At 36.5% G+C, this 14,005-nt stretch overlaps 1 protein-coding gene across 10 annotated transcripts in view; it reads left to right on the forward strand.

Annotated features, from left to right (window-relative positions):
- cacna1c (calcium voltage-gated channel subunit alpha1 C) overlaps nt 1-14,005 on the forward strand; it is a 431,114-nt gene that overhangs the window by 299,962 nt on the left and 117,147 nt on the right. For 7 of the 10 annotated variants that reach the window (XM_088646820.1, XM_088646811.1, XM_088646814.1 and 4 more), the window contains exons 7-9: nt 1,397-1,593; nt 7,199-7,302; nt 10,905-11,077. In XM_088646820.1, the coding sequence (XP_088502946.1) occupies nt 1,397-1,593; nt 7,199-7,302; nt 10,905-11,077 (474 nt within the window). Of the gene's footprint in view, nt 1-1,396; nt 1,594-7,198; nt 7,303-9,207; nt 9,312-10,904; nt 11,078-14,005 lie in introns of all 10 variants that reach the window. The other 3 variants (XM_088646812.1, XM_088646818.1, XM_088646821.1) reach the window with 1 other exon arrangement.

The following is a 14,005-nucleotide window of genomic DNA, read 5'->3' on the forward strand; positions in this document are numbered from 1 at the left end:
TTTAAAGGGATGTTTACCACATTTTTTCATTAATTTTATCAATAAAAAAAGTAGACTTACAAATACCTGCAGCAAACAAGGCAACCTAATGACTCAACATTTCATTCACTGCTTAACATCAAGTATTCAGTCACACTTAGAACTCAAACTACACTAAAAGATCTCGATGATTTTTATAGGATACTTTGCAAGATCAGTAATGTTAGAATTAAAATATCAGTTGCATTAATGTGACTAGGCAGCTGAGTATTCTACAATACAATAAGCTGGACAAAGTTTTTTATTGAGTTTTGAGTTTAGTTTTTTATTGTTGTTCTTAAAAAGCTTATAATTATGTCTGCCCTATGGGAAAATTTTACATTTTGAGAAATTTGTTATTCCTATACAGTATGTAATAATTTTATTCTTTGTTAGTACATTGAGATGCTTTCAGACTTCATATTACTCTTGCAGAACAGTCCTGAATGGTTTCTGAATATGACATACAATATGTATCTCTTGCACTATCTACAGTCATTGACTTCACTTAGTAAAGACATTAGTAAGTTGTTTATCATTACTTTTGCACTGGGTTGCTGTGTCTGAGTGAGCTCCTGTGCCAAACTTCCAAAATTATTGAAAGTGGATACAGTAGATATTAAGAAATATTTTCAGAATTATTTGCAGGCTAACACTTTTGGTCTGTGAAGCAACTCATGGTACTTTGACATTGGAGACATAACCCTATAAATATATATTTTTAAAAATTAATCATAATAGAGGTTCAAGCCGGAAGAAACCTTTCAATACCTTATTAAATCACCATTTTATTTTTTTGTTTGAGTTTTGGTCTGTATGTTTTCTGGACATCCAATTTATTCTAACTGTTTTTACAATCTCAGTCAGGGATATTTTCTCTTTTCTATGAATAAACCAAAATATGAATTGTGTAAGTGTTGGGGTACCCAAAATTGTGGATGACAGCATCGAGGAAACTAGATATTTATATTATAAAAATGGAGATTCGGAGTAAATGGGTTAAAAAATGTAATAGTCCACTATACATCAACTTAACTAGTTTAATGTAAGAGAACAAGTGAAAGTACTGTACTGTATACTGTATAAGCATGTATAAGCAGATATTATATAGCTTATTTAACATGCATGTAGAGATTCGTATCCTATCATCAGTGGCTTAGTGAATAGAACAGTTGATTAAGAATGAAGGAAGAGACAGTGATATTTTCTTGCAGTCAGAAAAGGTTTGGTTCGCTCATGTCTTCTCAGTCTGGAATTGTATCCTTTTTTTTCATTTCTTTTTGTCCTCTCAGTGTTTCTCAGCTCAGGAGTTCAATCAGGAGCTGCTCATGGTGTAAAGAATTCTGAACTCTATTCTCTTTCTCTGGGTCTCTTGCAGGGGCAATTCTTGATGAGAAGCCGGCCCCCTGTGCCCCTGACACAGCTCATGGGAGGCACTGTAAAAACAGCACTAAGTGTGAGCCAGGCTGGGTGGGGCCCAATGAAGGCATCACCAATTTCGACAACTTTGCCTTTGCCATGCTTACAGTCTTTCAGTGCATCACCATGGAAGGATGGACAGAAGTACTATACTGGGTAAGTCTGGCTCCCCACTCTTCTGACCCTCACCTTCACACAATCTCCACACAATTTTCACTGTCACTTATGGGCTCTTCACATTTGGTTTCGAATAATTTAAAAATGTAAAAAGACAGAACAAGAAAAAATACTTAATTAGCTGCCATACAATAATAATTCTATATAACATCGATTCTTCATCTCAAATATGCTCTCTCTTAATTCATGTTATGGCCTCTTTACCTGTGTAATTTTCTTTCCTGTTCATATGCACATTCAGTAGTTGAGTATTTCAGCATACTACTGTATAAATGAAAAAGAAACTTGAAATCACTGTCCAGGAGCTCCACAATTTATTTCTGAAAGCCGAAAAAGTTTAATCTGCATTTATATGGTGATGTAAGTTCCTTCTTTACATTATGTGTTTCAATGCCCAAGCATAAAAATAACCTCAAAGGGCAGAAACACTCATATTAAAATATTAGTTAAACCTCACAGCTTGCTCAGTTCTGCTTTCGCACATTTTCTTCCATGGAAAGCAAGAACAGAAATAAACACATTTCACTGTTCCTGTTTTTGTGCTGTATTGATTTCAGCACCCAAAATAATGGTACGGAACCCCAAAGGTTTCGAAAACTTGGTGCAATGTGCTTTATTTTAATACCACAGCATGTGAGCATAGAGACTGCACTGGCACTGTCTCCTTCTTTCAGCTTTTCTTCCCCGACTGCTCCACTTTTTTCCCATTGGGCTAAGGTACAGTCAGCTTTGCATCACACACCCTACAGTGGTGTGGCCCAATATTCATCCAGGAAAGCTAAAAAATGCCTTTTTTTTTTCGTTCTGAGCTTCAGAATATGTATTGCTAGTTGTTTATCTTAAAGGACATTTCTTCTGTTTAAATGTGCTCTAAAACTTTGTGACTGGAAACCCACACCAACAACACTGCTCTCAGTTAGATTCTTCTTTTTTTTACCCACTGATCTTTGTACAGGAGTTTGAAATGTTGATAGCTTAACAGCTGCCATAATTTCTTGCCATGCCTCTTTGTGGAAGAGTAGGTGTAAAGTGTCTTTCATGCAAACTTTGCAGTAGTGATGAAACAGACATTTCACCTTAACCCTCTAGCTAAGTCTTCTCCTTAAAATTCTGCTGTCCTTTTTAATGTTCTTTAACTTTGGTAAGTTTCATTTTGGCTATTCTAGCAGATGGTCTAGCATATTCACTAAACCTTCAATTTTCCTCTTCCTCTTTTTTTATAAAAAAAAAAGATTAAAGGCCCTCTTGCTATTCACACTATCTCTGCAGTGAATTCTATTAAATCTGTCCACTATGTAGTTCAATAACACAAAGCATTAGAACTAAAAGGAAACTGAAAATGGACAATAGTTCATCTTTTTAATCACCCTTAGAAAGGGTGAGTGAAATTGATTTCATGAGACAGTAAAGATTAGTTTTCATTCTGAAAACCACAAGGTTTTGGTTAAAAAAGTCTGATTTTATTTTATTAATATTTTCACTGGTTATTAATTTGAGAAAAATATTTTTGGAGCTGTTCCGAGCCCTCTTTTCTTAAAAAAGAGCCATTACAGATTATACTGCTCTAAAAAAATTGTCTGTTTTGGTGGTAAAGCTGCTATGGGTCTAGAAGTCTGCTGTACCGGTGTCACTTCATAAATTTGTGATGAAATATAAACTTGAAATTTAAGCATAATAATGGACTCTGAAACATTACCTGGCCCCATCTTGACTTTACATTTTTTCTGGCAAGAGTTGACATTGTTTCTTGAACTGCTATGTCTTTGCACAGCAATTACACTACAGTTGCATACGTCCTTAAAAATACTGAGCACTTTATCAGAAAATAATCAGTGATATTAACGCTGACCAATTTATTTTCGTGTTCATCTTAATATCCTGTGGAACCTTAATTTTGAATGAGGAAAAAATATGAAGATATAGCTTGAAAATGGCACATGTGACTTACAGTACTTCTAGTGGAGTTTAAATGTTTAATGTGTATGATTTAATGATTTAACAAATGCGCTGTGCTGTGGTCTGAAGAGTCTTCACTGTCAAGGCACTACATACAACCATGTCTTTTGAATATTTCATGATTTTTCTGTGCTTCAATTCATGCTTAAGTTATGCATCACTACATGTGTTTTTGTGTTCAGCCTCTACTGGTGAATTTGGAAAGTTTTGGATTAAACTCTTGAATCCAATTGCTCTAACATTCAGAGCCTAATCCTTAAGCAATGAAGATCTTGCCTGCACGAATTCAGGTCCTGTTAAGTTGCTGCTCAATAAGCATTGTCAGTTAAGCAGCTCAGTAATGTAATCTACACTAATGATTTCACTCAGTGGTCAGAATTGGACACTGACAGAATATTCAGCAGCTTATTAATGAACAAGCAATTTTAATGGGTGTTTTCTAAAACATTTTATTTCTGCTGCTCCATGGGTACCATTTCAATTACTTTTTTTAAATGAATATTGATGGAAAAAGGTAGAGCTGACACAAAAAAGGAAGAACAGACTCAGGTCTTGCATAAGCAGCATTGTCATGAAGAGAGCTGCTTAATGTAAAATATACAGTACATAAATAGATTTTTTCATATCAGAAACCTATGGGAACTTGAAATTGTTATGGGAAATTGGACTGTTGACAGTTATACCCTTATAATGTATTTAAATAATTCTAACACTGTTCAAGCCTTTTTGTTGGATTTAATTCTCCTGACTGGATGACTTACTAACATCTTTCCATAGTTGTTTGATAGAAAAGCATGAGTTTGATTTTGGTACAGTACAAATGTCATCATCATCAGCTTTTGATAATTCCATCCTGAAAGATGCAGACCAAGACATCAGTGATTTCCCATCATGCATCACTGTGGCATTTATCACAGCCTGACAGGAGGGAACATCCTTCCTTTGTTTTTGTCAAACTACAGTATATTATGTGTTGAGTACATCTCAAGACAATTCACTTAAAAATATACATAAGGCATTTTGTGCTTTTATTTTTTGTTTGAGGGGGGGTGATATGATTCACGGTCTTACCTGTTTATTAAGACTTTTTGAAACCAATAAGCAGAAAAGCACTGTTTCCATAATTATTTCCAGTAGTTGTATACAGTACAAAACGTAAACATTTAGCAACAGCTAATCAGTTCACTCATGCTCAATGTTGTGGTTAAGAGGGCCTATGAATGTTAAGCAGAAGTATTTTAAACAGTATGTACGGTATATGTACTCTTTATTGACATATTTATGTAAAATTGCCAGAATATTTGACAGAATCCTCTGCTGAACTGCCAAACTGGTTTGTTAAAGGATGGAAGTAATCAAAATAAATTTATTTAAATGACATATTTTCCCTCTGGCTGCGACATATGCCATATGTGATGTTAGTAAAAATTAAATTCCCAGAGAAGACCAAGAACAAAAGTCAGTGGAAAGCCACGCAGATATCTGGTAGGGGAATAAAAGAACAAAATCAGCCGTATTGTTTTATCATTTTCTGAAGGACAACCAAACATGTCTGTGATCTCGTCCTAGAATGAGACTGTGTGCAAGGTTTTAGCATCACCACTAAAATCAGTGATTTGGAAAACATAGACAGAAGTGTTTTGAATGATTTGCATAAATGATATGAATAGTATACATACAGGATATTCAAACATTATCAGAAAGCTGGTAGAAGTTGGAGTAACTCATTATTTCTGGTAGGAGTTGTAGTAACTTATTCTGAAAGCATAGGGCACAAGGCAGGATCAAATCCTGGAGCAGATGCCAGTGCATTGGCAGGCCTCAGGCACAGAGACAATTTTGATACCAGTTGCAATGTAACTGAACATTAGAATTCTGAGAATTACAATTTCTTACCATGATACCCGTGTTTAATCAAAACAGGTATTTTCAAGCAAATATTTTAGCTATGCAATGTCTGTTGAAACAGTTGTATATCAAGTACAAAAATGAATAATAAAGAATCGGTGTACAGTATGAGAAATAATAAGTGAACCTCTAGTTTGCATAGCACAATTAGAGAATCAGGTGGCTAAATAATTGGGTATAAGTACTGTATACAAGGACTACATTTGGTCAGCTACAGGTATGTCCAATATAATGGCCTAAAACATTGTGAGTTTGGTCTTTATCAGAAAAGGTTAGTGGAAACATGTCATACCACAATCAAAAGAGATTACAGAGGACCTCAGAGAATGAGTCCTCAATCTGGAATGGATACAAAACTATTTGTAAACATTTAGGGCTCCATCCATCTGATAGATCAATTGGACAAATGGTCTAGAAATGAAAAATATTCAAGACTATGTTGATTCAAGTCACATTTAATCAGGTTACTGTATCTTCATCTGTTTTTTACACTTTTATGAAGATCTAATCACATTTTAAGTCTGGAATGTACTAGAATACGGACTAACCAAAGGAAGTCCACAAACTTTTCCTCAGGTCTGTTATCCAGTGTGTATTTGAGAGATCGAAGAAAGCCGGAGAACTCAGAATTCAGAAAGTGACCCAATCTAGAATCAAACCTAGGACCCAAAAGCAGTGAGAGATCACTTTATTAGTCATATACAATTTCTTGCATTAGGAATTTGTATTTTCACATTCTCCAGCTTGCTCTCCATGAGATACACAGACACACAGGCACACAGACAGGGAGAGAAGCTTGGGGTCAGAGCGCAGGGTCAGCCATTTATACGGCTCCCCTGGAGCAGCTGGGGTTAAGGCCCTCGCTCAGGGGCATAACGGAGTAGGATTCCTCTGCTAGTTGCAGGATTTGAACCGAAAGCAGAAAGAGAGTGATATACTGTAGCAGCACTCACGGCCTTGACACTGTGCTGCTCATTATACCTACTGTGCATTTTATGATGAAATAACTACAGTGCATACCATATATTGAGCCATATCAGAATATTATTATTATTATTGCCCTGCCTAGATCCCTAGAAAGAAGTAAGAATATGAAAAGAGGTGACAAATGGGAGGAGGCTATTCAGCTTTTCATCTTCACTTGGATGCTTGTAGCTTATTGATCCAAAGATCATATCTTAGCTTCTATTAAATGATTCCTTGAAATATGTTTTAAAAAATGCCCGTGTAGTTTGTTCCAGGCAACAACCATAGCAAAAGCCACTCATGGATAAAAAGTTTATGATGTGTCTGCAGAAAATCATAAGCTGTAGACGGTGGTTAAATTTCACATCTAATACATACAGTATGATAAAATAAAACAGGGATAGATTTTTAAATGAGCAATTTTTATCATCATATCGCATAAACATGCACATCATATAAATCTTATAAATCATATAAAGCACTAGGAAGACAAGAAAAAACAGGTCTGGAGAACCCATATTTCTACTCTAGACCCAGAAATCTGTAGGAATTGTAGCTTGTCCTGCTTCTGAAGGTTTCTTATAGGCTCCAAATAATAATGGTCAAAATCACAGTCCTATTTCTATAGAGCACATGAAAAAACAAGCAAACTGGTTCACCTAAGCCCTCAAAATGTCTTTCTCCATTCTCTTTCTCTGCTGCTCTCTTTTCTGTTTACCTTACCCTTTCCTTTAACCTTCCTTCCATCTTCCAGATGCAGGACGCTATGGGTTATGAGCTCCCCTGGGTCTATTTTGTCAGTCTGGTCATCTTCGGATCCTTTTTCGTTCTAAATCTGGTTCTGGGGGTGTTGAGCGGGTAAGACTGGTTTGTTTGGTGATTGCTGTGAGTCACCGGACAGCAAGATTCCATGGGACAAAAGTCTAACATTAACAATAATAAAAAAAAGGCTGGCAGCAGATTTGAAAGTTCAAAAACTACTTTTGAAATGTGCATTGTTTAATAGGATATTTTTGTATTCAGATTTTTTTTCACAAGGAGAAATGCAATAACAGTAATAATAAAAGAGGTCATGTATAGTACAGTGTGGCTTTGGGCTTGGTAAGATGAGTGGCCAATAAAAAACACCAGGACATAGGACCAGGAAATACAGTCATTTCTGTCTTAATTTTTATTTTCTTAATTTTTCATTTTCTGACCGCTTTATCCAATACAGGGTCACAGGGGAGCCAGAGCCCATTGTGGCAAGCAACAGGCACACACAAACACACTTATTCACACCAAGTCCTAACAGCATGTTTTTGGACTGTGGGAAACACTGTACAAACTTCACACAGATAGCATCCCAGCATTTTAACCCAGGGTCCCACTGCTGTAAGGCAGCAATGTCAACCACTACACCACAGTGCCACGCTGTATTGTTTCCCTTTAAACGTGATACCACACCAAGTACTAACCACTCAACGTTATTACGTCTTTTTAATCTGTGTAATGCAAGTTCTAAAAAATAATTCACATTTTATATACAAAACTGTTCTGCTGGTTATTGGATTGTTTATTCAATTAAGACCCAACAGTTGATAAGAACCGTTGCAGAATACTGAATGAGTACTGTAGCAGAATAAACATTTCTGTGTCTTTGCAAGTTCATTACAAAAGGGAAAGGCATAGAGAAATATTGACACGCTATCATTTCATTGTTTAATGTGTGCTAAGTTGACAACACTGAATAAGTTATATAGTTGTTTCAAGTCCCTCTTAACTTCCGTCATAGTATAGGTACACCTACTTACATTAACCACCTACAGAAAACTACCGGTAACTTCAGAGCTGCAGATGAAGTCAGACCAACTCCGGTGTAATAAATTCCCGTTCCCATTCCCATCCAAAAATGGTCCCTAACCTGCAAGTCTATTCAGTTCCCCCCTTTGTCTAAACCTTAATGGGGTTCCTTCACCCTGAGCCAGCTGCTGGAGTTACTCTGTCGACCTGAGAATTCCCAGCTTCTTACTCCCAGGGGAGTAAATAAAATGGCTCCTCAGAGCGTTTGTTTACCTGTACTGACTAAACCTGATAACCATTTCCCTAACCAATGGGAAATACTATTGCCATATATCCATATTGTAGTTAGTAAACCCAGAATCGATGGGCAAGCTCTAAACTCTCTCAGTTGCTCATATTCATCCTGACTCTTAAAAAAAACCCAACCACTGGTCTCACCCATGAGACTGTTCTAAGAGACTTGGCGGGTCTGGTCTTATCTTGAGACAAGGTATCTTCTCTTGTGATCTCTATTATTAGAGAAAACTAATGAGAAACTGTTGCATTAGATTCCTCTCTTGCATCCTTGTGCAAATCCCTGGATTTTGAGTTTCCTTAAACTGCCCTCTTGTGGCTGAAACCGACACTAGGTCTGTGATGCAACTCTACAATTAATATTCAATGATAAAGTAAATCGATGAAAATAAATTCTTGGCTTGTTATACTACTTGCAAGTAGGAGGATGTTGAGGTTCAGTCGGAATGAATGCTTTCTAATTGTTCATACTGAAATTGTTTTTCTCCTTTTGCAAAACAATCTAGAAATTTGGCAAAACCTTGAGAAATCTTGGATATTATTCGCCAAACTAAAAATCTAGCTTCCCACACGTGTGAGAAAAGTTTAAAAATTTAGAATTGCAGTGGATCTTGAACACAGGCTGTTTTTCCCATGGAATCTTCTTGCTCCGAGTGTTGCCTACTAATTATCCTTCCATTTTTCCAGGTCAATGATGCCGTAGGAAATGAATGGCCATGGATCTATTTTGTTACACTTATCATCATAGGGTCATTTTTTGTTCTTAACTTGGTTCTTGGTGTGCTGAGCGGGTAAGGAACCAATGGGTTTTTATTGCTTTGTTTTGGCTTTTGACTTTCCTCTCATTTGTCTCAAATGAGACTGAAAGGTTTTGAATCGATCTCTTGTAGTCTTGTGACAACTGAAGTTCAAGAACTGCTCACAAACAACTGGCAGAAAAACACGAACACAAACTGTTCACAACCAAATTGGCTGCACCTTTAAAAATGGATCAAAATGCCCTGACCCCAGGAAATGAACAGGCCTGATATTTCTAAAATCAATTTCTTGAAGAGTTAAAAGGGTACATTTATTTTATAAGGTGCTACGTGTCCTAATTAGCTGTGGTTTATAACACCATAAAAAGCTTAATATCATTGGCTAAAAGAGCTTTAAAGAAAAGTAGCATGCTGTTGCTGGTTTTCAAATGTTTTTTATTCACACATTTTTTATATATTGCTATAGCTGCAGGTTTTTATAGTCATAAGTCATAAATCCAGTGAACTCACTTTCAAGATGTCAAGTTATGTTCAGTCCTGGAGGTTGCTGTCTGTCTGGAATCACAGCAGCTGCTTGAGAAATGCCAACTGGTAATTCTTTCATCATGCCAGGATTTGGAGAAAGGTGTTTCTGCTGTAGCTGCAGGCAGAGGCCAAAAGACAGCATCCAACAGCAGTGCATGGAATTCGACATCTCAAGACTACTTACTCCCTAAGCAATTGCGTCAATGTAGACTTGTGTATACTTCCATATTTTTGGAACACCAAAACTTGATGTTTTAAAGTATTTAAATCCAACTTTTTTTCAGAGGTGATTCTTATTTCTACTCTTCCGCCAAAGCTGAAAGTATGAGAGGACTTTCAGACATTTTGGCTCCAAATCAAAACAGCTGGCACCTTTGAAACACTGCAAGGCCTCTCACATTTCTGGTCCTTTTGACCATATAGTGTCCTGGATGCCATTATTACTTTTATCTCAGTAGTGTGTCATATGATTTGCTTTTTGTAGCACTATGCTTATACTGTACTGCTTTTGTAAATGCATTTTCTTAGAAATTTCTAGTGATCCCCGTCATTGTTATATTTTTGTCACATGCAACATATTGAAGACAACAGCTGCTTCATGTCATTTGCATTATGACTGGAGCTGAGCAGTCTCTCTCCCCCTTTATTCGTATGTACACTCAGTTCAAAGAAGCAAGCAAATGCAGATTCAAATCACAGAAAGGAGCATGAGAGAAAAAGTATGAGTCAGCCTTTGCTTGGCTCTGCAGATATATTTTTCTAAATAATTTTCCTATCCCCAGGCACTCCATTCTCTTCTTATTACATTACAGGAATAAAAGAAAACTAGAGAACCTCCACATGCTTGCCTTCGCCCTTGTAGAGAAAAAGTATTTCAAACATAATTCAGCTTGATTCTTTAAATCTAACCTTGTAATGCTTCCTAGGCCTAACTCGCTTCAAAATCTCCAATGTTTTCTTTTTCATAATGGTTGTTTTACTTGTCAACTTTGGTTGGAGACATTTGGTGGGTGAGTTTAACATAGCATCCTGCTCTGTACTGACTCCCTTCCACTTTCTCTCTCTCTGTCTGCCTCCACCTCTCCTCTTTGTCTGCGGCAGAGAGTTCTCCAAGGAGCGAGAGAAGGCCAAAGCCAGGGGTGACTTCCAGAAGCTGCGAGAAAAGCAGCAGCTGGAGGAGGATTTGAAGGGATACCTGGACTGGATAACACAGGCTGAGGACATCGACCCTGAGAATGAGGACGAAGGGCTGGATGAGGACAAGCCTCGCAACCGTGAGTGTAGGATGGGGGGGGGGAGGGGGATTGTGGGGAGGGTATCACTTTGTACTGCATTGTCATTGGACAGATTGCCAAAAGTAGGGCTGACCTGGTATTCAGTGTTTTCCTAGATAACCATAAACCCACCACAACCTACCTAGAAAAACAGATTTATTGCAGCCCAAACTACCAATCCTTACTCACATACAGTACCTCATCATGGTTACAGTTACAATTTCATTATTCTGTCTTTACATGTTCAAATGTAGAGGAATAAATGAAATTGTGGCTACACAGTATATTGATATGCTGCCAGGGTGCGCATGGATGTTGTTTTTAAGCATAGAAGTATTTAACATTGTTTCCTGAAATCAATCATGAAATAATATATATTGTATATACAGTACTGTATATTCTGTTGTCTTTAGAGTGTAGACATTTTTATTTTTATAAACCTGATGTTTATGGCACTAGATTTTAGACTTTTCGAATGTTCAACGCATATTGTGAAAGATCTATTTAAAAAGAAAAAAGTCTGAACTGTATCCATAATCATGCTCACACAGTTGAGTTTGATACTTCTGCAAAATCATTCAAATTGTGACCTGTGTTCCATTCCAGTTTCTTAAATTCAAGAATATTTTATATATACCGTATTTCATGCATATTTCATATTTCTCGAAACAGATACATGTATAAATGTGCATTCTTATACTTGCATTTGTACTGTACGTACTGTACATTCTTAGTTTAGTTTTAAATACCTTTTGCAATGCCTGTGTTTTTTGGCTTTATATAACGGTGGTGTATGAAATTAGACGTTTTAAAATTTGTATTTTAAAAAGTATTAATGCCGAAAAATGCTGCCTTAGAGTTTTGGCTCCTACAATGGCTAAAACAATCTCATCAGAAATTGTGAAACAGGTACAGTACAAAAGTGGAAAAAGAACTGTTGTTTCATAGAGTATTTACACTCATACAGGGCAGATCAACTGCTTTTAAAAATATCAGGTAGAGCTAATAGAATAGGAAATACCACAAACAAACAACAGCACAGCAGGCATATCCTTGTGCTGCATACAGTTGTCTCAAAGCAATCAGAGATTCCACTGAACTCAAAGTAAGACACCTGGGTACATACAGTACTGTAGGCTGGTAATAGGTTGCCCATTGGGAATGTTTTAAGCAGCCTTGTGGGTGAACTATAAATGAAATCAGGCTTAACTCCCAGTTGATGCTATATTTATTCTATAGTCCCAGAACTGCTTGGTTAATAACACTAATCCCAAAAACAAGGATATTCTTCAGCCTGTAAATATCCAGTGGTAGCGATTTCATACAGCATTTACTTGATGTATATACTGTACATATACAGTTAGTTTCAAAGGGAGACACTGAGGATAGCATTACAGATTTGTTCATTTTTTTTCTTTTCCTTTTTGTTTCCACTCCAGTGCAGCCATTGGCATCTTGAACCCATAAAAGCTAGGTGAAAAAGAATCATTTTTTTTCCTCAGCACTGAATAGGGAATCAAAGCACTCCACTGCTTTTTCGGGGTTTTATTATTCGACAACAAAAGAACTCAGAAGTGCAGGAATCTCCATCTCATACTAGCGAGATAGCAAAGAGGAATTTAAAAGTGGAGTCCTTGAAGTGACTTGCCATTTTTTATACAGCATATAGTGTGCACTGTAATAGGTTTCTGTTTCTCAGACATTTAAATTTTAGAAAATAAAAGACCTTTTATTGTAAATATATGCTGCAAATAGGCAACTCTTTTCTGGGGATGATGATCATCCAGCTGTATAACAAACATTAGTGCCATCAGGAGCAAGGTTCATAATGCAAATTTTCTTTAGACTAATAACTGGTCTATTATAGTAATTCACGCTAAAGTATGATTCATATTTGCATGAGCACTTTTTAGTACAGGTTTCAGGGTCCAGTAAAAGGTAAGATAGATCCAATACAGAACTTTAAATGTATGTTATTACAATAATTTACTTTATATTTTGCAAAGCTTCCACAATTTCATAACACCTGTTACTCATGCTGTACAATACTGCTTAGAAAGACAATGTACAGGAAACTCAACGTCTCTTTTATTCATCAAAAGGAAGACCCATCCATGACTGTTTAACTATATGAAAGGATCAAATCAAGTAACTCCTGAAATACCTGAAATATCCTTTCCTATTGCTTCTCCTGTGTTGATCCAGCAGTGCTGATAAGCTTTAATGCAGCTATCCAATCAACTTCAATTGCTAGTGCAAGAAATGCTGCCAAAGTCTTGCATTTTGTGTCTGTTCGCAGTGTTTTCTGGCGCACAATTATTGTTTACCAGAGAATCTTTTTGTAACTATAAACATCTTCTCAATACAGTATACTGTAAGCACTGTAGGTCAAATTGAAAACCGAAGATATTTTAACTGCTGTTCTTTGTATCGGTTTTAAGACATTTTGGTTATCCTCAATTTTTGACAAATTTGTTTTAAACCTATTACAGAGTAGATCTGTAATGTAAACAAAATTTCTCAGTTCTGTCGCAGTACTAGTGCATTGTCAGTGAGGGGCAGCTTTTATGGCCAGTGAATGGTCTAATGAATGTGTTGGCATGGTTTCTAATTTCACTGAGATACTGTACAAAAGAGTGAGCACTGTGTATTGGAACAAAAGAGAGGTTACAAACGAAAGGAGAACATTCATCCCAACAAGCCCATTTGCTTTGTTAGTAGTTAATTGATCCAAGGATCTCATCCAGCTGTTACTTGGAAAAAAAACAGTGTATCAGCTTCAGGCTGGGTAGCCTGTTCTAACATACTGTATACTCACAACCCTTGATTTACAAATTTCTCTATTTTATATTTGTTTCCTTCATGCCATCCGCTTTGTATTTCATTATTCATTCTGAAGGAAAATTTCACTTAATTTGTCAACATTTT

The sequence above is a fragment of the Lepisosteus platostomus genome, chromosome 9 (genome assembly GCF_059453375.1).
Source record: "Lepisosteus platostomus isolate fLepPlt1 chromosome 9, fLepPlt1.hap1, whole genome shotgun sequence".
Taxonomy (NCBI): domain Eukaryota; kingdom Metazoa; phylum Chordata; class Actinopteri; order Semionotiformes; family Lepisosteidae; genus Lepisosteus; species Lepisosteus platostomus.